At 41.8% G+C, this 24,347-nt stretch overlaps 1 protein-coding gene across 1 annotated transcript in view; it reads left to right on the top strand.

Annotated features, from left to right (window-relative positions):
- The window catches only part of FUT8 (fucosyltransferase 8), an 80,495-nt gene that overhangs the window by 42,808 nt on the left and 13,340 nt on the right, over positions 1 to 24,347 (top strand). Inside the window, exon 6 of the mRNA XM_083750810.1 lies at positions 7,419 to 7,656. Within this exon, the coding sequence (XP_083606936.1) occupies positions 7,419 to 7,656 (238 nt within the window). The remainder of the gene's footprint in view (positions 1 to 7,418; positions 7,657 to 24,347) is intronic.

Below are 24,347 nucleotides of genomic sequence, written 5' to 3'. Positions count from 1 at the left end.
TGGAGGACCTTAGGTTTTTTTTCATGTTGAAGAACATTTTAAGGAAGGCTTTTATGTTCAAGACTAAAACAATGGGCAAGATGATCTCCTGAGGGAGCATGATTTTCCAAATGAGGCTGCTCTATACATGTGCATGGGACGCAGGTGACGCTGTGGGTTAAACCACAGAGCCTAGGACTTGCCGATCAGAAGATCGGCAGTTCAAATCCCCATGACGGGGTGAGCTCCCGTTGCTCGGTCCCTGCTCCTGTCCCCCTAGCAGTTCGAAAGCACGTCAGAGTGCAAGTAGATAAATAGGTACCGCTCCGGCGGGAAGGTAAATGGCGTTTCTGTGCGCTGCTCTGGTTTGCCAGAAGTGGCTTTGTCATGCTGGCCACATGATTTGGAAGCTGCACGCCGGCTTCCTCGGCCAATAAAGGGAGATGAGTGCCGCAACCCCAGAGTCGGCCACGACTGGACCTAATGGTCAAGGGATCCCTTTACCTTTACCTTTATACATGTGCATATTTAAATAATTCTGGAATGATATAGCTAAAGTGGCAAACTTATACCTGCTGACCTCATAATAAGCCCCAGTGAACTCAATGGATCTTCTGAGTAGAACTATTGTAATTGCATTTTTAGGAAACATGCTTTAGGACTAAAGTGAGAGCAGCCACGGTCCAGAGGACTGAGAAGCTGGGGGTCCAGTGAGGTAGGCTGGGGTGTGGAGGTCTTTACACAGGACATGTCGACATGAGAAACTGTCTGTTGTTAATGCTTAAGTCATAAAAAATGAGTAATGCTAAGAATTTGCCAAATAATTGTCCGCAAATCATTAGCAAATGTATGCTTTAATAGACATATCTGCTTTATATTAACATGTTGTAGAATTGGCACTTCATTTTAAAATTTAAAGTAAACAATTGAAAAAAATTGAACTTTATTATATTCTTGGGAATATTTTGCATATTTCTTAAGGAAGTTTGTTGGAAGTTGTAGTATCATTTCAGTTTGCATCTTGATAGAAATGGTTACAAATCAGCAGTTAAGCTGTATAATATGCAAGCAATTTGAACTTGGTTTTGCCACGTTTGTGGTAATTTAAATCTTATCTCAAAAATTCTGCCTCATGATTCTAAACAAAGCAGTCAGTACTATGGATTTGTGACCATGTAAAAATTTGAAGTGCATTAGATTTCAAAAGACACTAGACAACTCATGTAATACATTTTCCTTAAAAGTATTTAGATAAGTTAAAAGCCATTGAAAAATGCTACCATTCCAATTTTAATATGCATATAGAGCAGTGCTCTCTAGGGATGATTGCTTGGAAAAAAATGGAATTCTTACTGTGAATTCTTGTTTCTGAATTGGGCTGAAGGACATTCCTCTGATAGGGGTGACATCTCCTGGTGGTGGTATCCTAGAAAGTCTACTGCCTCCTCTCCAGGGGGTGGGGTCATTCCTGTGAACCACCCTGAGATCTATGAATGAAGGACAGTATACAAATTTAGTCAGTAATAATCCCATTCACCAGAGCGATTCTTTCTATTGCCACTGCTGGTTGGGTCTGACTTGCTCTCTTCAGAGGCTTGTTTTCTTGACTTGTTTTTTTGGTTAAATATATTGCCAGCCTGAGCCGGCATAAAGGTTAATTACAACTTGATTTCATATTTTGCTAGGATTGTGACCATTCCATTTGCTCAATTTTACTTCAATATCAATTCATTATGGGTGGAATCCATTTGGTATTCTTGTGCTCATGGAAGGGCTTGGGCCAAAGCAATCAAACAATAAAAGTGAGGCATCAGGTAATGGAAGAAGAAAGGTTATTTTTGCCATTTCCTCCTACTGTCTCCAGTGCCCCTGACAATCCGCTCCAGAGAGTCGGGAACCTTCCTGAACAATGTAGAAGATGGCATGGAATTCCCTCCTCTTCCCTTCCATTAGCAGATGCCACCACTGGTTCACTTATATTGTTTGTATGGCACGAGCAGTGTCAGATACAATTTAATAGTCTTCTTTTTCTCTTCATTAAGCTGAGTTCCTGCAAAACTGAAGTATCATAATGTACGTTCTCTGCAGAATTTTGAATTTGTAGTTTCCAGTGCCTTAAACAAATGGTTATCAGGGTGTATTTGTTTCATTTATATTCAGTAAATAAAATTGAACCTATACATGCTAATGTTCATGTTGTATAAAGATCTGAAAAGTTCTTTCAGTAGCACTTGAGCAGAAAATTTTGATTAGAAAATATTAGAAAAATGTTCAAGTCTGCTTACTTGAACAACATTCATATAATCTAAAAGCTTTAGTTGAATTTTTTTTAAAAAATTAGAATACATGTGAATACCTTAAAACATGTTGAAAACTAGATACAGTCTGAGCTGGATCGTGGGTTCCCTCAATCCTGCTGTGCCACTTCAGCAGCTGGCCAGAGCCTGCCCAGCTGTCAGTCACCTGATGTTACTATGACAAAAGGCAACCCAGTTTTCCTTTGTAGCATAGCAAATTATGCAGCGAAAGAAAAGCCAAGGATTGAAGTAACAATGGGGAACTTGGTAGCGAAGCTGATCCCAACAGTCTTTCTCTCACTGCTCATCAGCTCATCAGCACTGACAGCAAGCCTGCCTTGCAAATGCACAGTTTGGAGTGTTTTTTAATGCTCTTGATTGTGCACTGGCAGCTGTGTCTTCACCTGTGCCCCCCGCCCCACGTCATATCACATCTGATGTCAGGTGTGGGACAGGTAGACATGCTTTGTGGGAAACAGCCTTGTGAACAAAGTTGGCATCTTTGCCAGGCTTAATTAGGTCTGTAGGCCAGAGCTTTCCTGTTGCTGTTGTAATACATGATCATTCAAAAACATGCATTTCTCTTAAATTGTTTAAAGGGGGAGAAAGCATTCTGTATAAACTTAGCATTTCGATGAGTAGTGTTAGATATCTGGTATCTAAAAGATATAAAATAGATATCTAAAATAAGTTAACCTGAAAAAGAAGTTATCTTTGAAGTGCTGCAGTTGGTATTTATTTTATTATAGAATAATCATATCCCATTTATTCACCACTCAGGTCAGCTAGCAACATTGAAAATCAGTAAGAAATAAATTTTTTAAAAAAGAAATAATAATAAAGTTGAATCCAGCATCACACAAATGGAGATCTGCTTGGATAATGGGACTTCTTCCTCTCCTCTCCCCCTACAGCACCACGTGCTTCCCCAGAATTGCTGTGGAGGGTCCCCCACCTTCTAAAACATGTGGGAGGCTGCAGGGAGGAGGACAGGAAGTGGAAGTCCTATTGTCAAAGTGGAACTCAGTTTGGATGCAAACCATAGACAAGCAGCAGCAGCTAAAATATAGCTATTGAATACATGCTAATTACTGTCAGAGCCCGTAGTGTTGATGACCAACACCAACCTCATACTTCACTGACCTACAAGACCACCTACAGGGTAACATCAAGGTCAGTAGTGAACACTATTTCCTGGGATATGACTTTTGGACATAGCTCAACATCTGGTGGTCCAGATCTAGATCTGGCCCTGATTTGCTTTGGAGCGATCTAGTAATCCAGATATTGTACAGTGGTACCTTGAGTTACATAGGCTTCAGGTTACATACACTTCAGGTTACAGGTTACATACGCTTCAGGTTACAGACTCTGCTAGCCCAGAAATAGTACCTCGGGTTAAGAACTTTGCTTCAGGATCAGAACAGAAATCATGGTGTGGCAGCAGTGGGAGACCCCATTAGCTAAAGTGGTGCTTCAGGTTAAGAACAGTTTCAGGTTAAGAACGGACCTCCAGAACGAATTAAGTACTTAACCCGAGGTACCACTGTAGTCCCATTCACTTGCGTTGGGAAATCAAACCAGACACAGCCATTAGGTTTTTACACATGAGTGCATCAAATTAGAAGAAAAGATAGTCCCCAAAAGAGTAGATTAACCCTGCTAAATTTCAGATAGGTAGGTCCAGGAGATTTTATGCTATGGGATTTATTTTTCAATAAAGAAAGTATTTTAAAAATACTGTACTACATTGGTGTATATATTTCACTGGTATGTGCTTGTACACTGATCTGGTATGTGCAAAGAATCATGAAATGTCTGGGGAAGGTTATTAACATGTTTCTTTGAGTCATGAAAATTGTGTTTGATTGTGTGGCTATGCATTTAAAACTTTTAATTTTCTAAAACTGGCACTTTGCCAATAGTACCCAAAGTAATAGGGAACAAAATAAATAGAAACAATACAGTATTGTTAAAAAACCTCACTAAAACCTAACACAAACAATTAGATAATGCAAAGCACACAGCAAAAGGAATCCCATCTCTTCTCTACCTGAGATGCAACCTTCTTGTATGCAAAGTATGCACCATGCCATGTGAAGCATGGCTCCCTAAAATGAGTCATGTTGGTAATAATCCAACTCGGTTCATTTTTGTAGGAAGTGAAAAACATGTCTCTGACCTGGTACAAATTTCCATGGAGGTGGGTATAATGTGCAATAGAAAGTGGGATTGCATAGACACAGTACAGTGGTACCTCCAGTTACGAGCTTAATTTGTTCTGGAGGTCCGTTCTTTTTTAAAAAAACATTTTTTATTAACAAACCAATCAAATCACATTCAATCCAAATTACACAGCCAAATTTTTAAATTTTTGTTGGGGGTACCCATGCTTCAAGCTCAGAAAGGGATTCAAACATCTCTCTTGCTGTTGCTTTAATGTTCACAATTTCTGTCCAAATAGTATTCACAGTTCTAATCAATCTTCTCTTTATTATTTTCCTCATCTTCTTGTTGTTGTTGTCATATATTCCTTTCTTTGTGACCTCTGGTAGTCTCCACAAGCGGGTTGAAAACAAACGTTGTTATATCCTGTGTGGATTTTCTGTTCTTCCAAGAGCCATATTCAGACAGACAAACACTATTTCCGCACTTCCGTACAAAACATTCTTAAAGTTTGTCCATTAATCTTCACAGGCCAGTCAGTCTCTCTTAGGGGGTTCTGCCAGATCAAACTCACAGTCCGATATAATAACAAACCTTGGTCTCCTCCCCCTCGAATCCTGTAGCCAGGCCTGCCCCAACAAGTCTCTTTTTATAACTGCATCACAAAGACCTTTCATTCCTTTCCAAATATTCCACAAGCCATGTCTTTGAGTAGTAATTTATTTCCACACAGTTCTTAATCATCCTGCTTGTAATCAGTAATTGCAACGATTCTTCTTGGGGGGGATTGTTAGGTACTCACATAAGATAAAAAAGAAAAGTCCCCCCCACTTTCAGTCCCGTTCCGACATACCAACATCTTTCATATATATTCTTTTTGATATATTGTTGAATCCAGCCCGTTGCTCGACTTCACTGAGGTCACTTCAATTAGCAGTCTTAACTCGCTAATTAGCTTCTCGCTAATTGTTTATTTTGAGCTCCTGCAACCAGGCACGTGATCAGAGACAGCGTCAGGGAGAGCCGTCCCACGCGAGGGCTGTGCGCCTAGTGCCCTCACCCCCTTCTTTCGAATCCGGAGGTGATTTGTGGCAACCGCAGGCGAGGCAGTGTTCCCCATTCCCTTGGGGTAACAAGGGAGGCTGCATACTCCCTTATCAGCCTCTTAATTACCTCACGTGAGACGGAGAGATGGTATTGTCAGCCATCTTCCAATGCGCCCCTAGCGGCCCCCCGTTCTGGAGGTCCGTTCTTATCCTGAAACCGTTTTTAACATGAGGCGCACTTTCGCTAATGGGGTCTTCCGCTGCATGTGCGCCTCCGGCATGCGACTTCTGCTTGCACCCCGAGGCAGAATTTGCTACCAGGAGACCTACTTCCGGTTTAGCAGAGCTTGTTACCTGAAGCGTTTGCAAGGAGGACGGTACGTAACATGAGGTTCCACTGTACCTTGTGTCTTAGAGGAGAACAGACTGTAGACAAGAGGATAGGTGGTGCAGGGAAGGCAGATAAATGTTAAATGAACAGTTGGATTTTAAAGTGTCACCCAGGAAGAACTGGAAAGGACAAAAAGTCCACGACTACAGCCAAATCAACCAGACTTCCTTTTCTTAATTGCTGCCTATATTTGTTTTTGATTTTAACTTGATTTATTTAATACCCCATTTGTATTGCCTTCCCCAGAAAACTGTTATTCAATTTTATTCTCATAGCAGTGTTTTAGACCAGGATAGGCTGAAAGATGGTAACTTGCTCAAGGTCAAGCATTGAGCCTTATATTTGCATGGTAATTCTAACCCATTCACAAATGGTGGATTTTGGCAGTTGCAAGGGGGAGACCTTCAAAATTTTAGGGAGCACATAACTCGTGGCAAGAGTGGTGCTTCCCTCTCATTTTTGCTGCTGGCCCCTTAACTCTCTGCTCCTCGATGCTATCAAATGATGCAGTTTCCAATCATTCTGGGTAAAATATTGGCACCAGTGGCTGCTGAGAAGATCTCTGTTTCCATAAATAACAACACTAAAATAATGGGGGAAGGGAGAGGTCACAAAATGACCTCAGTTCAGGAGTTTTGCTTTCTCAAATTTAAGTCAAAAGTTCTTTTCAGAGAACTTTGATCTCAGCACTATTGGATTGGGATTTTGAGCTTGGGTCTCCTTGATCCAACTCCAGCTTTGATTAAACCAATTCTCACTTCATGTTGTACCACAAACTCAAGTAAACCCCTCCATTATACATCAGATCCTTAACGTCCTTTTTGAAAACTATGATGTGCCTGTGTGTGTGTGCACATCTGCATTTGTGCATGTGTGTGAGAGAATGTTGGTATGTGCATGTATGTTTTACTACTCTCCTGGACCTTCCATTGTAATAGTCTCCAGAGAGGGTAGCATCCAGGTCTGTATCTGCTGAACAGATTCTTGAGACTCCTTAAGGACCAACAAATTTCAAGCTTATGCCACAATAAATGTGTTAGTCTTTAAGCCACAAAGCTCTTTGTTCTCCTGGACTTGTCTTTTCATTCATACATCTGTTTCTTTGTCCTTGATATACAAAAATTAACATACAAACAATTAACATTTGTTTAGTGTTAACAATACAGGCAGAATTGCAGTAGGATGGGTGGGTGGTTATGCATGTTCACTGAAGCAAGCTAAGAAATTTGGAAAGTAGCCATCTGCAATAGGGAACATTCCACTTTCAAAGCAGTACTGGTGGCATGTGAGCATTGAGACCAAAAGTTATAATTCTGATGAATTCAGAAATAAAACAGTAATTTAAAATCATAAAATCATTTTATTTTATATTAGCTTAGTGAAGAATGTGCATAAAATTTTGACGGAGCAGAAGCCTATTCCTGTATCTGCATATGAATTATGATAATTGCTATATAATTTATGGTAGTTCTCATTTGCTCTGAAAAAATTATTTCTTTTGTGTCTATAATGTCTTCATGTCTACTTTCTCATTTGTAGAATCCTAAGGATTGTAGCAAAGCCAAGAAACTAGTTTGTAATATCAACAAAGGCTGTGGTTATGGTTGCCAACTTCATCATGTAGTCTACTGCTTCATGATTGCATATGGTACTCAAAGGACGCTAATTTTGGAGTCTCAGAACTGGCGATATGCTACCGGAGGCTGGGAGACTGTTTTTAGGCCAGTGAGTGAGACATGCACAGACAGATCAGGAAGTACTACTGGGCACTGGTCAGGTAAGTCCCATTTCATTACAGCTATTTTTCTTTCTTGCATAAGGGGCATGTTAAGAGAAATTTGATAACATTTCAGTCCCAATTACCATTTGGGACCCAGTCTGCCTTTCCATTGTAGAGGAAAGATAATTTATGTTAGGAAATAAAGAAAAGCAATGGAAAGAAGAAAAATGAATATTATCAGGTGGTTCAAGAATTTCCTCAGATCGCCCCATGCTTAATTGGCTGTTCTGATGTTTTTATCACTTGCTCAGACACAGAAAGTTGTATTCAACAGTGTGTGAATGGACTTCTCTGCCTGTGAAACAAATCTTTTCTTCTTCTCCCCACACCCCCCAGATCTGTTTCAGAGGTTTGGGGAGCCCCTTCAGTCAGATTTGGAGGGCACAGAGGAGGAGAGGAAGGGGGATGTTCCATTGAACAAGCAAAAGTCTGCTTATTTAGCATTTGACTTTCTACTCTGGGTAGTATCATTCTTCTCATAGCAATTCAGATAATCTACTGGTCAAAAGAGTAGAGAATGGAGAGTTTTTTTAATGATCTAAGGTACTGTTTCATGAAGCTAAGCCTTGTGATATAAGACTGAAGTCCAATGCTCTAACTCTGGTTCATCAGATGAACTTGGGAAGCTCACAGATGAGCATACAAGAGATATCCCTTGTTTTGGTCACATCATTTGAAAAGAAGATGTGTACCGTCAGTGAATGTTATGTCGTCTGGGTTTTTGTTTTTTTTAAAAAAAAAAAACTTTGGCTGGTAGCCAGTCATGTTATCAACAGTATCTAGGCTAGCCTTCAACCCTTATTCTCTTTCTAATTGAATAGCTATATTAGGCATGTTGGCTGGAATCCAAAAGGCAATGGCGAGAGCCTTTCTGTATTCATTTGTATCAAAACAAGGGTCACTTATTGTACTAAAAAAATACATTGCTGAGAGCTGTTTATATATAAACAGTTTAAGAGAGATGGGTAGGAATCTCAGCCTAGTATGGCATAGCAAATATTTAAAAGCATATTAGATATACCAGGCGTAAACATCTTGGTTGTCTGATCTTTGTTTGGATCTGATTTTATTGTGCTTCCTCTATACTTTATAGTTTTACTTCTGCAGAGATTGATCTTGTTGATAAAAAGCTGTGATGAAATTTCTCCTCTTGGAATGTTGTTCAAAAAGTAGCTCTGGGTTATCATCTGAACTACCAGGTGTTTGGTTGAAAATCAGTTACACTGAATACTTTATCTGGCGTATATAAGAGTTCCAGTTTGACCTATGTTTTAGTTAGATGACTTGTAGCTTTTTGTTTCTCCTTAACAAATGTTCCAGTCCTAGAATCCTGGCTTCTTCCTTATTTAGGGCCACACTTCAAAGTGATATTAGCCACATAGTTCCATCCATAACTGAAGCGAGTCTTTTTGTTCTTGTTTTGACCAGTAGCCAGTGTGGAGGCTTAAATCAGATTGCAATCCTGGTAGAGAAAATAGGGGCTCTTACTCCCCCCCCCCCCCCACAAATACATACTGCAGCCTGATCTAGATCAAGGTCACCACACCTGAAATTTGCATTGCCCCAAAGGGGTGGTTTTTTGTTATACAAACTGTGGGTGCAGGGACCCTGATCTGTATCAGCCCACAGTGGGGAGGGCAAAAGGGTTAAAGCCACATTCTTTGCACATTAGGGTCCTGGTCTGGTTCAGGTCTCATGCTATTTGCTCCCAAACTCTTTGCATTTAATTTTTAGTTTATTAAATTTCTATATCACCCTTCATCTGAAGGTCATAGGGTGGTTTACAATATAAAAATACAAAAATATATAGCATAATTTTTGGATTGGATAGCCATCTGTCATGAATGCTTTAGCTGAGATTCCTGCATTGCAGGGGGCTGGACTAGATGACCCTTGAATCCCTTCCAACTCTAAGATTCGATGATTCTATAAATAACAAACAAAAACAATACCCTCAGTTTAAAAGACCATTGATTTGTTTTAGGGCAGATATGCACGACTAAGGGGTCATCCAAACTTACCTTTGTTCTGCACTTTCTAGTCATAAGTCTTCACTTTCCAGGTCGGTGACGGAATGGTTTGCTTGTTTTTGTCCCAGCGCTTTTATTACTGAATTGTTACAAACAGCAATCTGAGGGGAAAGCCCATTGCTGTTTGCTCCAATTCAGTGGTAAAATGTGGGGTTTCCTGGGGAAAGTGCTGGGACAAAAAATAATAATAAAAAAATCAGACAGACTTGGAAAGCCCAAACTTTTTGCCTAGACACACGGCACAAAAAAAAGTGTGGATTGCATGTAATTTGGCCCAAAGTTGCAGGAAGTCTTTCAGAAACACCTTTTTACACTACTTGAGTACTTGATAATGAACTACTTACTTTGAGCCAGTTACTGGTTTGTTTTGAGAAGTTCAATATGAGTCAAGGAATCTGTGATACGTTAGAGTTGGATTTAGCTGCTTCTCTGAAACAACGCTCTCTGAACCGGTTTCCAGGTTCGGTTTCAGGTTCGATTCGACTCTCTGAATTAGACTGCAGGATCCTCCAACTGCGAAACATCAGTACATGTAAGGTTATAAACACGTGTGTGTATGTGTGTGTGTGTTTGTGTGTGTGTGTGTGTGTGTGAGAGAGAGAGAGAGAGAGAGAGAGACTAATTTTAAAGATGATTTGGAGTGAGTGAACAACATGCAACTTGTATTGAATTCATAATTTCAGACTGATAACATTTCCCTCTTGTTTGTGATTTGCTTGTTAGTGATTTGGGTTAGTGCCAGTTGGAAAGAGGCTTCTGTTCTCACCAGGGCTAATGGGAAGCAAATGGTGGCTTGAGCTTGTGTTGGCAGCTGACAAATGATCACATGTAAAATTATGCATTAGCATACTTATGGAGTTCTTGGCCTCTCAATCCCATGAGAACAAGTAATCTTTCACTGAGGGCAGCCAGTGGTATACTCAGGTTTGCTTCGTCTGTGCAATTATAGTGAATCCGTTCATTGTCCGTTCATCTGTTGATTGAAGTTCCAGAACTATAAAGTTCCAGGGCACATGCAAAGTGTCATCTGCAGAGAGTGCCTTATTGTCATAGTGAGTCTTACTCTCTTATTTTGGGCTGAATGAACTGCTGCACAATTCAAACAAGAACACAAATAGAAAGCAGTTCTTTACTAGACTGCTCCCCTGACCACACAGGTGATTAAATTATATGGCAGGGTTTGTAACAGTCTTAAGATGGAATGTGGGAATTGCTAAAAGGACTTGTTTTGCTCTCCTTGGTACAAAAAGGCACCAAAAACATCAGGGGCAGAGCAGCTTAGGTGTTCTCCCTCTGAAAAGAGTAGAACCTAGCAGTTAGTTCAGTTTTGTATTCTTCAATCCCTGTGATGCAACCTGAGCAACATTTTATTTTTTGCACCAAAAATGGCCTAACAGTAACATAACCTTATAAGGACCCATAGTTGAAGATCTTCCTTTGCACAACTAAGAAAGTCTAGCATGAATTAATGGTGACAGGAAGATGCCCCAGTTATGTTGAGTACTTATGTTTGGAGTTCTGAAGCAGAGTAGCTTGAAACGTTATAGTTTGAGAAGTGTTTTCAGTGTGCTCAAGTTTCTCTGGGTTCTGAGGCAAGACTTTTGTGGGAACTGCCAAAGCTTCCATCACCAGAGCTTCAACTATACCCAACTTGAATCTGGAAAGTATACCCAACTTGAATCTTGTGCTGTGTGCACTGTCATTTCAAGCTTCCTGTCTGGATTTTATAGACAGGTGTTGATGTGATTGAGTTTAGGTGTAAGGTCAGGGTCACCCCCAATCTCTTACTCTACAATGTGCCCAGCAGTGCAGGGGGCATTTTTAAAGTGTGTTTTTCTTCTCCATTGAATTGAGTGGGAGATATTTTCCTCCCGTCAGCTCTTGTCACTCAAAATCTATTTTGCAAGGAAAACTTCAAAACATGGGGGTGGGTGGGATTGTGTTTTGCTGCTCTCTGAAAGCGAAGTATTCATATTCAAATATATTAACTTCTTTCTTCCTGTTTCTTTGAAGTAATAAAACTTTTCAACTTAACTTGTGTACACAATAAATAGTTATAACGATCTATGCCAATGCACATTCCATTAGTTTTCCTTTTGCTGTTTCTATGTAGGCAAGAGCAGTGTGAGTGCAGAGGCAGTGAGCCCGGCTTCACTGGGGGTCAACAGTGTACAATTACCAATAAAGACAGAGCAACAGTTTGGGATTAAAATGGCCACAACTTTATTGATTACAAGATATAAGAAGGCTTTTGGCAATAGGCACTTGATATGTGTCCTGAATCAGCCTAGCCTGATTGCTTGCTGATTGCCCGTTATGGTCAATCCTGGTTTAAAAGATCACCCCATGATGCAGATCAGATGGGGAAGACCTGCTAGGTTGCCATTTGGGAAGTTTTATGGTCTGTTAGTCCATGTCTGGGCCTCCGGACAAAACTTTTCCCATGGTCTGTTGCCGAGTGCATTGTACCACTCACGGTACAGCAGGAATGTAAGGTATGGAAGTGGACCTGAGTGAAGACAAGCTCGCCCAGGTCTTCCTCCAAACCCATTCCCCCTAGACTGGCCATGATTGGCCGATTTGAATTTAAGTTTTGGTGGGACTTCCCAGAGCACCCTGCAACTGGCCAAGATTGTTAACTGTGCCGGCAGCCGCATGGGTCAGGACAGCTGGCTCCCCTGAGTCTGCACCAGTCTTCAATGACTGCCATTGATGATATGGTAAGTGGTCCTTCTAATAAGTATGCAAAGGGACAAAAATTAAGAACTCCTTTAAAATTTGTTTTAGTATTTATATTCCTTATGCAGTACTCTTTCATTGTGTTAACTTGCAGTCAATGACATTAAACAGCAGTTACTAAATTGTTTGTTCCTATCAAGCAGAGTGTAGTGCATTTATCTTCATATTAATGAACTGAACTGTCCCTGTTGGAAAATTTTAATTAATTTTGATTAGTAATTATTTAAATATGTTCAAAGCCTGGAATGGATGAAACAATTTATATAGTTACCTAGTGTGAAAATAATTAAGCGGTTTATCTGTGTATTAAGAGGATTTTTATTTTTAAGTGCCATTGTTGATGTCTTTTCTATTTATGTACACTAGTCATTTGTGTGTATTCCAGTGGCTAATTAAATCACTTCTAGTATTAAGGGAAATAGCATGAATTCTAATAGGGTATTTGACTGTAATCCTTCAGCATTTAATGAGGTAGCACCCCCCCCACACACACTTTGTAGTCTTCTGGCAAAGAATCTTGGGATTTTTCCTATGAAGTTCAAGCTGGGTATTTCTAGAGAGTTGAGAAGACAACAGTTATGGTTAGATCTGTTGATCAACTTTAAGTGATAAAACAGCCAGAAAGACAAGTATATTTACAGTGGTGCCTCGCAAGACGAAATTAATTCGTTCCGCAAGTTTTTTCTTCTTGCGAGTTTTTTGTCTTGCGAAGCACGGTTTCCCATAGAAATGCATTGAAAATCAATTAATGCGTACCTATGGAGACCGCCTTCAGACCAGGTCCGGGGACAGTCTTCTGAAGGCTGGCGGGGGGAGAAGGACTTTTCTCCCCACCGCCAGCCTTCAGAACAGCCTTCTGAAGGCTGGCGGTGGGAAGAAAAGCCCTTCTCCTGCCGGCGCGAGGGGCGCACTGAAGCAGAGCTGCGCGCCTTCCCCTCTGTTCCCGGACCTGTCCTGAAGGCTTGTGGTGGGAGGAGGGCTTTCCTCCCCACCGCCAACATTCAGAATGCTGTTTTGAATGTTGGCGGTGGGGAGGAAAAACCCTCCTCCCACCGCAAGCCCCGGGAACAGAGGAGAAGCGCTGCACGCCTTCTCCTCTGTTCCCGGACCTCCCACCGCAAGCCTTCAGGACAGGTCCAGGAACAGAGGAGAAGGCGCGCTGCGCTTCCCCGCTGTCCCCGGAGATTTCCCTATGGGCTTTCATCTTGCGAAGCAAGCCCAGAGGGAAATTTGTCTTGCGAAGCCGCTAAAAATCGGAAAACCCTTTCATCTTGCGCGTTTTTCATTTAGCGAGGCATTCGTCTTGCGGGGCACCACTATATATGGGTAAAACATTTCACCTGCCATTCCCAGTGGGGTTCAGGTGTAGACAGAGGGTTGACCAGCCTGGATGGAGGCAAGACCTCCTCTGCATCAGCATGCTGACACAAACCATGCCCAAACCAGGTTGGGGCAGAGTCAGCAAAGTTATGCAAACATGTACAGTCCTCTTTGGATTTTCATCACTTCTCTTGGGTCACACTGTAGGACTAGTTGGTTTCTGAGGAACTGAGTATCATCATCGTCATCATCATCATAACCAATTAGTTATAGTTGGCAAGTTTTTTTCACTTCCTCTGTACTACACACAGTGGAAAGTTGCAACTAGTGCAGAAGTGCCTTCTTAAACAGTTGGCAAGTTGGTTCTTTGTACAATTTTGAGCCACTAACGTGCCATTTTACTATCTAAATTCTGATCCTAGCAGACAGTTTATGTAATCCAGGCCAGCCCTAGTGATGGATAGCTTTTTCACAGCTTATGTTTAGGAGGTCAGTTAAACTTCTTACAAGTCTTTAAGGTCTCTAAGCTATTGTAGCGTGCTGTGAGTTTGGTGGTACTTTGTTTTTCAGTTTGTATTGCATGCTGTACTGATAGCATTGGGGAGGAAGAACAGGATATATTGTAAATTATTTGAAATAAACAAACTGGTAGGTTAGAACCTGATTGCTAGAGTAAAAGGATTGTATAGATGGAGGTGCTGAACCCTGCTTATACCTGCAGCTTACCTCCCAGCAGACTGTTCCCACACTCTCTTCCTCTGCATCTGAATTCAAACATATTACTGGATATTAGCTCAGTTCAGAGATTTTGGGAATTTTGCCCTTTTCTGCTTTAGTTTTTCAGATTTTCCTTTTGTCTTACATTTGCTGGTTTTAAATTTTGCTTGGGTTGTGCAAATGAGTTTTAGTCACATCACACTGGAATCTTTTTATAAATATTGGTTAAAATATTGTAAATAAAAGGGAATGTATAGAGTAAAATCTTGACTGTCTGCTAATAGAATGATACATGAAGGAGGATCAGATGTTATCAGCCCCATGGAGCAGAAAATAGAAAAATATAAGAATACTCCTATACAAATTAATGCATCTTTACTCCTAACCATGGTGGGGTCCAGATGGGCATGGCACATCTTATTTTAAAAAATATGCTGTAAAAGTTTATGATGAAATGCAGCAAGAAAGTTCAGAGATTTTGAACTTAGCCATTCAAGTAAAAGGAGTAAAGGTTCCAGTTGTCTATAGGGTCAGCTAATTTTGAATAGTGATGTACAAAATATATTGTCACATGATCTAGGTGATTTGAAAAGCTAATTTAAAAGCTAATTTCAGAATGTTGACTTTCCAAGCTCTTCTCACAGAAATAAAGGTATCATTCTAATGTGGAATGCCTGTTAACCTACAATGCGAAGTAATACATGCTGTGATCACACACTGCCCTCCAATTTTCCTAACCTGTATACTAGAAACAAACCAAAATGACTTACGGCTTTATCTCTGATCTTTTCACTTATGTCATTATGTGTTGGGCTGAACTTTTTGTACATGAAATCTCAGATAGGCTTACCTGTATCTGGTACTAGATGTCAAGTACTCTTCACATTGATGATAATTAGAGGAAACACCTCATGAATATCAAGCTCTCGAAGTGTTTCACGTAGATCGATTGTAGGGAATATAGCCAACAAGCCTAATTGGGCCCGCCAAGCCTCTGAATGTGTCCTGCTAGGTCATTTTGGACAATCCATATCTTACAGCCCACAGTTGTCATCTGACATGATATCAGATCTGTTATCGCCAATCTAAGCATTATGATCAGGGGTAAATAATTGATTATCTCTAATCTTAATGCTATGTGATTAATTCTAAAATTGGAGAGAAGGCTCTGTCTCCTCTTTAAAAGGCAGCAGGCGCAGACTTTTCTCACAACTCAGCTCTGTGGTCCCATAGTGCTAAAAGCAGATATAACAGAAATGCTGCCTATTTTTTGACAATAAAAAGAAATTATTTCTTTGTATTCCTGACTTGAGTTCAAGCTGCAGTTTGAACTTTGAAGCACTTGACATTATATGAATGGTATCAAGTGATTGACTCATTTGTCAAAATTGCCCATGGATCTTCCCCTTATGTGTGTTGATACAAAGGTACACTTTGGATTATTTTCTTTTGACATTCTAATAGCAATGGAGAAGGGGAGACTTGCAGTGTTGGTTTTGGAGCTCCTATGCTCTCTTTGTAGATCGAAGTCAACTTTTGGTTTTACTCATTGGGGCAGTTGTCCTTGTAAATCAGAGGAGAGTGCATGTGCAGCAGTGACTGATGACTTGGAATATTTTTTCCCTTTATTTCTCATCCTAAAATTAAGTAATATACATCGCAACATACCGGTACAAAACATCACTACTGTTAGCTGTCTTGGGTACCTCCCATAACAATACTTATAAACAATCAGATTGCCTAACAACTATCTGTGATGCGACATAACCTGATCTCCAATTCCTGAAGCAGACAATAGAGTGTCTTGAAGATTGAAGGGCACTTCATGGGCACCTCCTTTCATGTAGTATATATACTCTTTTATTTTGCCCCAACTGTTGCTTCTTGCAGCAGGTTTGTAACTTTTTTAAAGCATCTAAAAACCTGGAAAATGGTTTTACTACAGACTATTTTGGTATGAATGTGCATGCCACCAGAAATAATGCTTGTATTATACCACATCACCTTTGACTTTTTGAGAAACTATTGCCTATCTTCAGGCGAAGCCACAGGAGAATAAAATTTACCGTATTTTTCGTACCATAGGACGCTCCGTCCCATAGGACGCACCTACTTTTTTGGGGGGGAAATAAAGGGAAAAAAATTTCCTTTATTTTCTCCCCCAAAACCAGGTCGGGGAACAGTGGGATGGCGGTGCTGCGCCTCCCCGCTGTCCCCCGAGCTTGTGGGGCTGGCCCATGTCTGCCTGGCGCGAGGGGCGCTCTGCTTCAGGGCGCCCTGCGCGTCGGGCGACAGGCTACAGTCCGCAACATGGGGAACCCTCTGTTTCAGGGCGCCCCACGCGCCCCCCGGGTGCGCAAGGCTTGCCAACACCAGCGCGGAGCACGGGGCGTCATCCGAAGGGCGCCCCGTGCTCCGCGCTGCCAGCTGCCGCCCGCAAGCCTTGCGCTCTCGGGGGGAGATCCCCTGGGTGCGCAAGGCTGGCCAACACCAGCGCGGAGCACGGGGCGTCCTCCGAAGGGTGCCCCGTGCTCCGCGCTGCCAGCTGCCGCCCGCAAGCCTTGCGCTCCCGGGCGGAGATCCCCCGGGTACGCAAGGCTTGCGGACACCTGCGTGGAGCACGGGGCGTCCTCTGGAGGGCGCCCCGTGCTCCGCGCTGCAGGCTGCCGCCCGCAAGCCTTGCGCTCCCGGGGGGAGATCCCCCGGGTGCGCAAGACTTGCCAACACCAGCGCGGAGCACGGGGCGTCCTCTGAAGGGTGCTCCGCGCTGCCAGCTGCCGCCCGCAAGCCTTGCGCTCTCGGGGGGAGATCCCCCAGGTGCGCAAGGCTGGCCAACACCAGCGCGGAGCACGGGGCGGCCTCCAAAGGGCGCCCCGTGCTCCGTGCTGCCGGCTTCCGCCCGCAAGCCTTGTGCTCTCGGGGGGAGATCCCCGGGTGCGCAAGGCTGGCCAACACCAGCGCGGAGCACGGGGCGTCCTCCAAAGGGCGCCCCGTGCTCCGTGCTGCCGCCCGCAAGCCTTCGGCTCCCAGGGGAGATCCCCCGGGTGCGCAAGGCTTGCGGACACCTGCGCGAAGCACTGGGCGTCCTCCGTAGGGCGCCCCGTGCTCCGCGCTGCAGGCTGCCGCCCGCAAGCCTTGCGCGCCCGGGGGAACTCCCTCCGGGCGTGCAAGGCTTGCGGATAGCTTCCTGGAGAGCGAGAGACGTCGGTGCGCACCGACGCCTCTCGCTCTCCAGGCTTCAGCAAAAGCCTGCATTCGCCCCATAGGACGCACACACATTTCCCCTTCATTTTTGGAGGGGGAAAAGTGCGTCTTATAGGGCGAAAAATACGGTAGATATTTCTGTTCAACAATAGTGGTGCTCTGAACCGATATTTAAGGATATGTCAAGAATCCATTCTTAATCTACAACATTAAGTCAAAGCCATTCCTTTGAAAGGATAGGGTTAGTAATATAAGAATTGAATATTATGGATGAATGCTTGGAGCAAATGCATTTTTTTGCTGAAAAAAACAATAAATGTTTAGAACAGTCTACTAGGCAGGAATAATGAAGCAAAGAATTTAGTGCATTTCAAAAACAATTACGGTATGTTCCAGTAGAAATAATATAAGACTTAGTAGAGCATTTTCTTGCTTTTGTGTGCTGGTGTTTTCAAAAACAGTCTAGAGAATATACCATGCCTTCCAATTCAAATACAGTGGTGCCCCGCAAGACGAACGCCTCGCAAGACGAAAAGCCCGCTAGACGAAAGGGTTTTCCGTTTTGGAGGCGCTTCGCAAAACGAATTTCCCTATGGGCTTGCTTTGCAAGAGGAAAGCCCATAGGGAAATCTCCGGGGACCTCTTTTAAATGCTAGCGGTGGGGAGCAAAGCCTTCCCCCCCCCCGCCTTCAGAAGAGGTCCAGGAAGGCTGGCGGGGGCCGAAAGGCTTTGCTCCCCACCGCCAGCATTTTAAAAGCAGTCCGGGATAGCAGGGAAGCGCTTCCCGCTATCCCGGATGGCTTTTGAAGGCAGGCGGGGGGGAGCAAAGACTTTCGGCCCCCGCCGGCGCTGCGTTTCTCCACTCTCCCAGGAAGGCAGGCAGGGGGGACAAAGACTTTTGCCCCCCGCCGGCCTTCAGAAGAGGTCCAGGACCTCTTCTGAAGACTGGCGGGGGGCAAAGGTCTTTGTCCCCCCTGCCTGCCTTCCCGGGGGCTTTTAAATCGCCCCGGACAGTGGAGAAGTCCTCCGCTGTCCCGGGGTTTTTAAAATGCTGGGGGACGGCAGCGAAGCCTTCGCTACCACCCGCCAGCATTTTAAGATCGCCCCGGGACAGCGGAGAAGTCTCCGCTGTCCCGGGGGCTTTTAAAATGCTGGCGGACGGCAACGAAGGGTTCGCTGCCGCCTGCCAGCATTTTAAGATCGCCCCGGGAAAAGCGGAGAAGTCTCCACTGTCCCGGGAAGGCAGGCGGGGGGGAAGCAAAGACTTTCGCCCCCCGCCGGCCTTCAGAAGAGGTCGGGGGACAGACTGTCCCCGGACCTGGTCTGAAGGCGGTTTCCATAGGAACGCATTAATTGATTTTTAATGCATTCCTATGGGAAACCGTGCTTCGCAAGACGAAAAACTCGCAAGACGAAAAGACTTGCGGAACGAATTAATTTCGTCTTGCAAGGCACCACTGTAGTACTGTACTGTACTTTGAGAATTGGATTATAGCAACAAAACTGAGATTATTTTAAGGGTAAGTGGACTATAAATGAAACCTGCTTTTGAGACTATGACCAGCTTGCAAAACAATCATAATGCCAAAGACAGGTTTCATTTACAGGCCACTTACAATTAAGATAATCTCTGTTTTGTTGCTATAATTTAAAAGCTATGGAAGTTGGGGTTGTAGATAATTTTATAAACTACTAAGACAATGTAATTTTTCCAGTGGACAAGCTGGCTGCCTTTTAGCAAAAATGAACAAAAACTTATGTCTGTGTCACAGGAGGTGAAATTCTTACACATAGGATTGACTTTGATATGGCATCACTTGTGCCAAGCAGTACATTGCTATTCTCCCCCATCACCCCATACCCATATACCTAGAACCATTTTGCTGTTGTTTGAATAAGGTCAGTAAGTTCATACATGCCACTCAGCTGCCCTTCTTTTTTCAATAACACTGTCTCCCCAAGCCATTTTGCACTGACAAGGTGTTGCACTGGAGCTAGGGTTTTATGTATTTTATTTTTAGAGCAAGCAAGTACATCTAATGTATTTCAGAATTAATGAATTTTACCCCTTTGGTCTGCTTCTGGGCTGTAGATTGAGGTCTAGCCCATGCCTTAGCAGTGTTGTTCCCATGTTTTCTCGCATCTTGTCTTGGAGTTGATAGGGCTGGGAAGGAATTTCACTTTGCATTCACACAGCTTGGTGCTGTAGCATTTTTGCCTGTCCAATAGCAGTGTCTTTCTTGGTTATTTGGTTATGCTGTCCTATAATTTAGCAAGCATTATACTCCATGTTTATTATAATTATTTTATTATGAAGGTACTACCTTATGAGATATTGGGTGTCAGTTCAAGAGCCATCTCAGAGGGGACTAGCATGCCTACCACATCCATGTTTTTAGTGATGGCATATGCCCTATTGCAGACCTGGACTCGCCTTCCACCCATTTATGTTTTTCCCAGCAAGTGAATTGTTGATTTTGTCAGTAAGCAGCTTGGCCTCAGTGATCCTTGCCCTATGCCATGTCAAACTTTGTAAGTTGTAACCAATAAAGTAGCTGTTTTAACCCATTTTCTGTCTTGATATAATTCTTTCTCTTCCATTCCACCCTGCTTCATGTTGTGGAGCAATTATTTGCAAATACTTTTTGAGTTTTCAGTTTCTATCTTAATTATTTTCAACAGTAGGCATGATGAGAAGTATACTAAAGTTAAATTGTTTCTTTCAGAACATCCAATTGGGAATGTGTCTCATTAGACCAGTCCATCTCTGTATTAAATCAATTATTTTGATATTTACAAAGTATGATAAATTATTTCTAGCATCTTCTGTTTAAGATTTAATTTTCCTTTTCATCTTAATGTGGTATAATGAATATGTGTTATTTCTGAAAGGCCAGTGTTTTTTTTATTTTCATTTTTCATTATATGCCCAAGAAGAAGAATAAATGATTCTGGGAGTATGCCATTTTTCAGATAATCATTTACAGTGTCTGCTAAGTGAAGAAATCTCAGTAATAGTTGTCAGGCAGTAAATCACCCCTTCAAATGAGTACTTTTATATTGGCATTTTTTAAGATGTGGTAATTTATGTGTTTCCTTTGTGTAGTAGTCAGTTATTATTTTGGTGCTAGTAGAAGTTTCACATGCAGCTCTTGGGGCTCCTACAATATACTTATTGTACTTAATCTCCATATAGAGTAACAGTGAAGCAGCTCAGGCCTTCAGCATCCATAAGGATGTTGGACAGATCAGTTGAAAACAGCCTTTCAAATGGATTTTCTTCTGTCCGTCCCCCCAGTTGATCCCCATCACAGTATGGATTCTTCTTAGGGGTGCTTTTAACCGTAGTTGTCTACATTATGTGTATGCATATTGATTTGCCATATACATTTAGATGTTCACTGATGCATAATTGCCACTGTCCCAATGGGTGCCTCATTGTTTTTCTTTTTTTCCTGAAGTATTTAATTGTGTAAATTGTTTGTTCCTAGACACCACCTATATGCACTAAGGCCGAAATCCTAATCATGTCTAATCAGAACTCAGTTGGACTTGTTTCTTTGGGGTTAGAATTGCAGCCTTAATCTGCTTCCTACAATGAATTTTAAAAACCAGTGGGATGCATTGTTCATTATTGTTTTCACCCTTTTAGTTACCTGTAGACTTTATCTGTGTTCCTCAGTTAAAAGTCCAAGCCTCTTTGTCAAAATGAGTGGAACCACCAAGATTTAACTGCTCGTTTTGAACAACCACCTGCCCTTTAAACATTTGTTTTATTTTATTTTTTCATTTAATAGCATCCAAACCAACGAAACACATAATTCATTGTTGTTCTTTTTCACATGGCAAGAATACATTGGCACTAAAAAGGATTTAAAGCTGCCAAACAGGAATTAGCTTGAGCATTATGCTTCTGCATACCCATACAGTGGTACCTTGGTTCTCAAACTTAATCCGTTATGGAAGTCCATTCCAAAACCAAAGCATTCCAAAACCAAGGTGCACTTTCCCATAGAAAGTGATGCAAAATGGATTAATCTATTCCTGACTTTAAAAAATAACCCTAAAACAGCAATTTAACATGAATTTTACTATCTAACAAGACCATTGATCCATAAAATGAAAGCAGTAGACAATGTACTGCAGTCACACAATCAATCCATCAGTAGCTAAACTGGGTTCCACACAGTCACAAAAACAAGAGCCGCAAAAACAAAAATGCAAAATAAATAGCAAAAACAGACCTCAGCGTAACACTCAAAATGGAAGTGTGACACTCAAAATGGAAGTGAAACATGCAAAAATGGAGTGTGTTCAGCTTCTGAAAAAAGTTTGCAAACCGGAAAACTTATTTCCAGGTTTGCAATGTTTGGGTTCCAAGTTGTTTGAGTACCAAGGCGTTTGAAAACCAAGGTACCACTGTATATGACTATTTTCTGTATAAAATACAAATTTATGAAATAAGATGTTGCAATAAATAGAACTTGTATGTATAAGAGAGACCTCAACTCTAACACCACTTACCTGGGAGTAAGCCCCATTGAACTGAATGGGTACTTCCTTCTCAATATACTTGGATAGAATTGCAGCCATAGGTGGCTTTGTGATGTGTCATTAGCCAGTTCATTAAATTTGCCTCCTTTGTAGCAAAATCCATTATTCTTGTGGCACCTTAGCCATAAGAATAACTGATTTTGCTACAAAGGAGGGCTACCCCCTCTGGAAAGTCACTAACTTTGAAAGATAACACACAGGGAAAGTAATTGATTTGTAAATATATTTTGACTGCCGAGAGTTGCGTGTTTCCTGTGTGCTATGATATATATGAAAAAATATGTATATTTCTACACCAGAGGATGACAAAACAGAAGAAAGACTTGTGCAAAATAAACCAATTGCCATGGAATGGAAAATACCAGATCAAAGTGTGAATGAACATTGGAATGGATTGAGGCATGTTCATACATCTCTGCTTGTACACCAAACTTAGCTTTATACTGTTGCTGATAATATGGCATGATGTCCTCAGCCCTGCCTACTGTCAAGCGTCCTCTGCTGCTGGTATGTCTTGTGTTTTTGTCCTCAAGACACTTGCACACCCATGAAGTTCTCATACTGTGAGAAATTGAATCAATATGTTTAGCTGCCTCGACGTTAAGTCGCTAAATAGCACTTAAGGACCTCTGAAGCCAATTATTTCCGTACTTGAGACCAAAGTCCAAAGAGACAGCTGAAGACGAAGGAGTGCTCTGGCTTTACAGTGATTCAGAAACTCTTTGGAGGATTGCAGTGTGTAGCAGTTATCCCACTGTATGCAAAATGTGAAAAGTTTTTGTTTTGATTACATCAAAAGAAGGCTTGAGAGGAAACCTTAACTGTGTAGATATAGCCTTAATCCATGGGGTGGTTTTTTGGGTGGGTTTTTTTTTTTTTTTTTTTTTTTTTTTTTTTTTTTTGCAGAATAAGCAAATTTATCTTACATTCAGAGAGTGGAAACATTTTGATTTTTGAATTACCAGTTTTATTTTACTTTAAGAGAACTTTCCTGGGAAATCAGTTGTTGAGACCAGAGTTAAATAACCATCTACTGAAATAACTGATCTTTTAGAATTAGATTTTTACACAAACACACACACACACACACACACACACACACACACACACACACAGTGTATAATCAATCAAATGAAGTGCTAATGCATTGAATTTTGTTGTTAGGGAATGTTCAGTTCATTCTTTACAATTTCTTCTTGCTCACTAGCATTAGCATTACTTCTCTCATGTAATTATTTCCATTCTTCTTTTCATGTGAGAATTCCAAATGTAATTATTCTTTATTAAATTTAATTTTTTGTGTGTGTCTACACACACACACACACACACACACACACACTGCATCGTTCTGTCTCACTTATAAATTAGGTCCTTTCTTCACAAATCTCTAATAGAGGTGCTTTCACATGCTTTTCAACTAAATTGATTAAATTTTTCTTTAATCAACATTTTGTTGATATTACAGCAGCAGCTAGCGAAGACAGACTTCTAATTTTGCAGAAATTGTCATTGGATCTTTTCCTATTGTTTTCACCATCTAGGTGCAATATTCAGTTTAAAATTGTGTCTACAAACTACCAACTATACATGTGTCGGAATCGGATCCACCATCAAAATCTCTATAAAGTGTGTGTTGGGGGGTGGGGGTTCAAAACAGGGTAAGCTGGAGAAATGCCAAACCTTTCCCTGCCTGTGCTTTGTCTCCACTTACCTCTCACTTGCTTCTCTTTTGTGGACCCAAAGTAACTCTTGCAGAGAAAAAAACTGCTGGTGGTATGTTTTAGGGGGAGAAACCTTTGACACATAATAGAATTATAAAATTGTAGAGTTGGAAAAGATCCAAAGAGTCCTCTAGTTCTTGCAGTGCAGAAATCCCAACTAAAGCTTCCATGACAGATGGACATCCAGCCTCTGCTTAAAAACCTCCAATGAAGGACAGTCCAATGAAGGAGGGAGTTTGTTTTGCTGTTGAACAGCTCTTACCATCAGAATCCCCCCCCCAGTTGTTCATTTGGAATCTCCTTTCTTGTAACTTGAAGCCATTGGTTTTGGTCCTACCCTCCAGAGGAGGAGAAAGCAAGCTTGTGCCATCTTCCATGTGACACCCTTTAGATACTTAAAGAT

This window comes from Podarcis gaigeae, assembly GCF_964106915.1.
Source record: "Podarcis gaigeae genome assembly, chromosome: 1".
Lineage (NCBI taxonomy): Eukaryota > Metazoa > Chordata > Lepidosauria > Squamata > Lacertidae > Podarcis > Podarcis gaigeae.
This window is presented reverse-complemented; position numbering and strand designations above follow the sequence as displayed.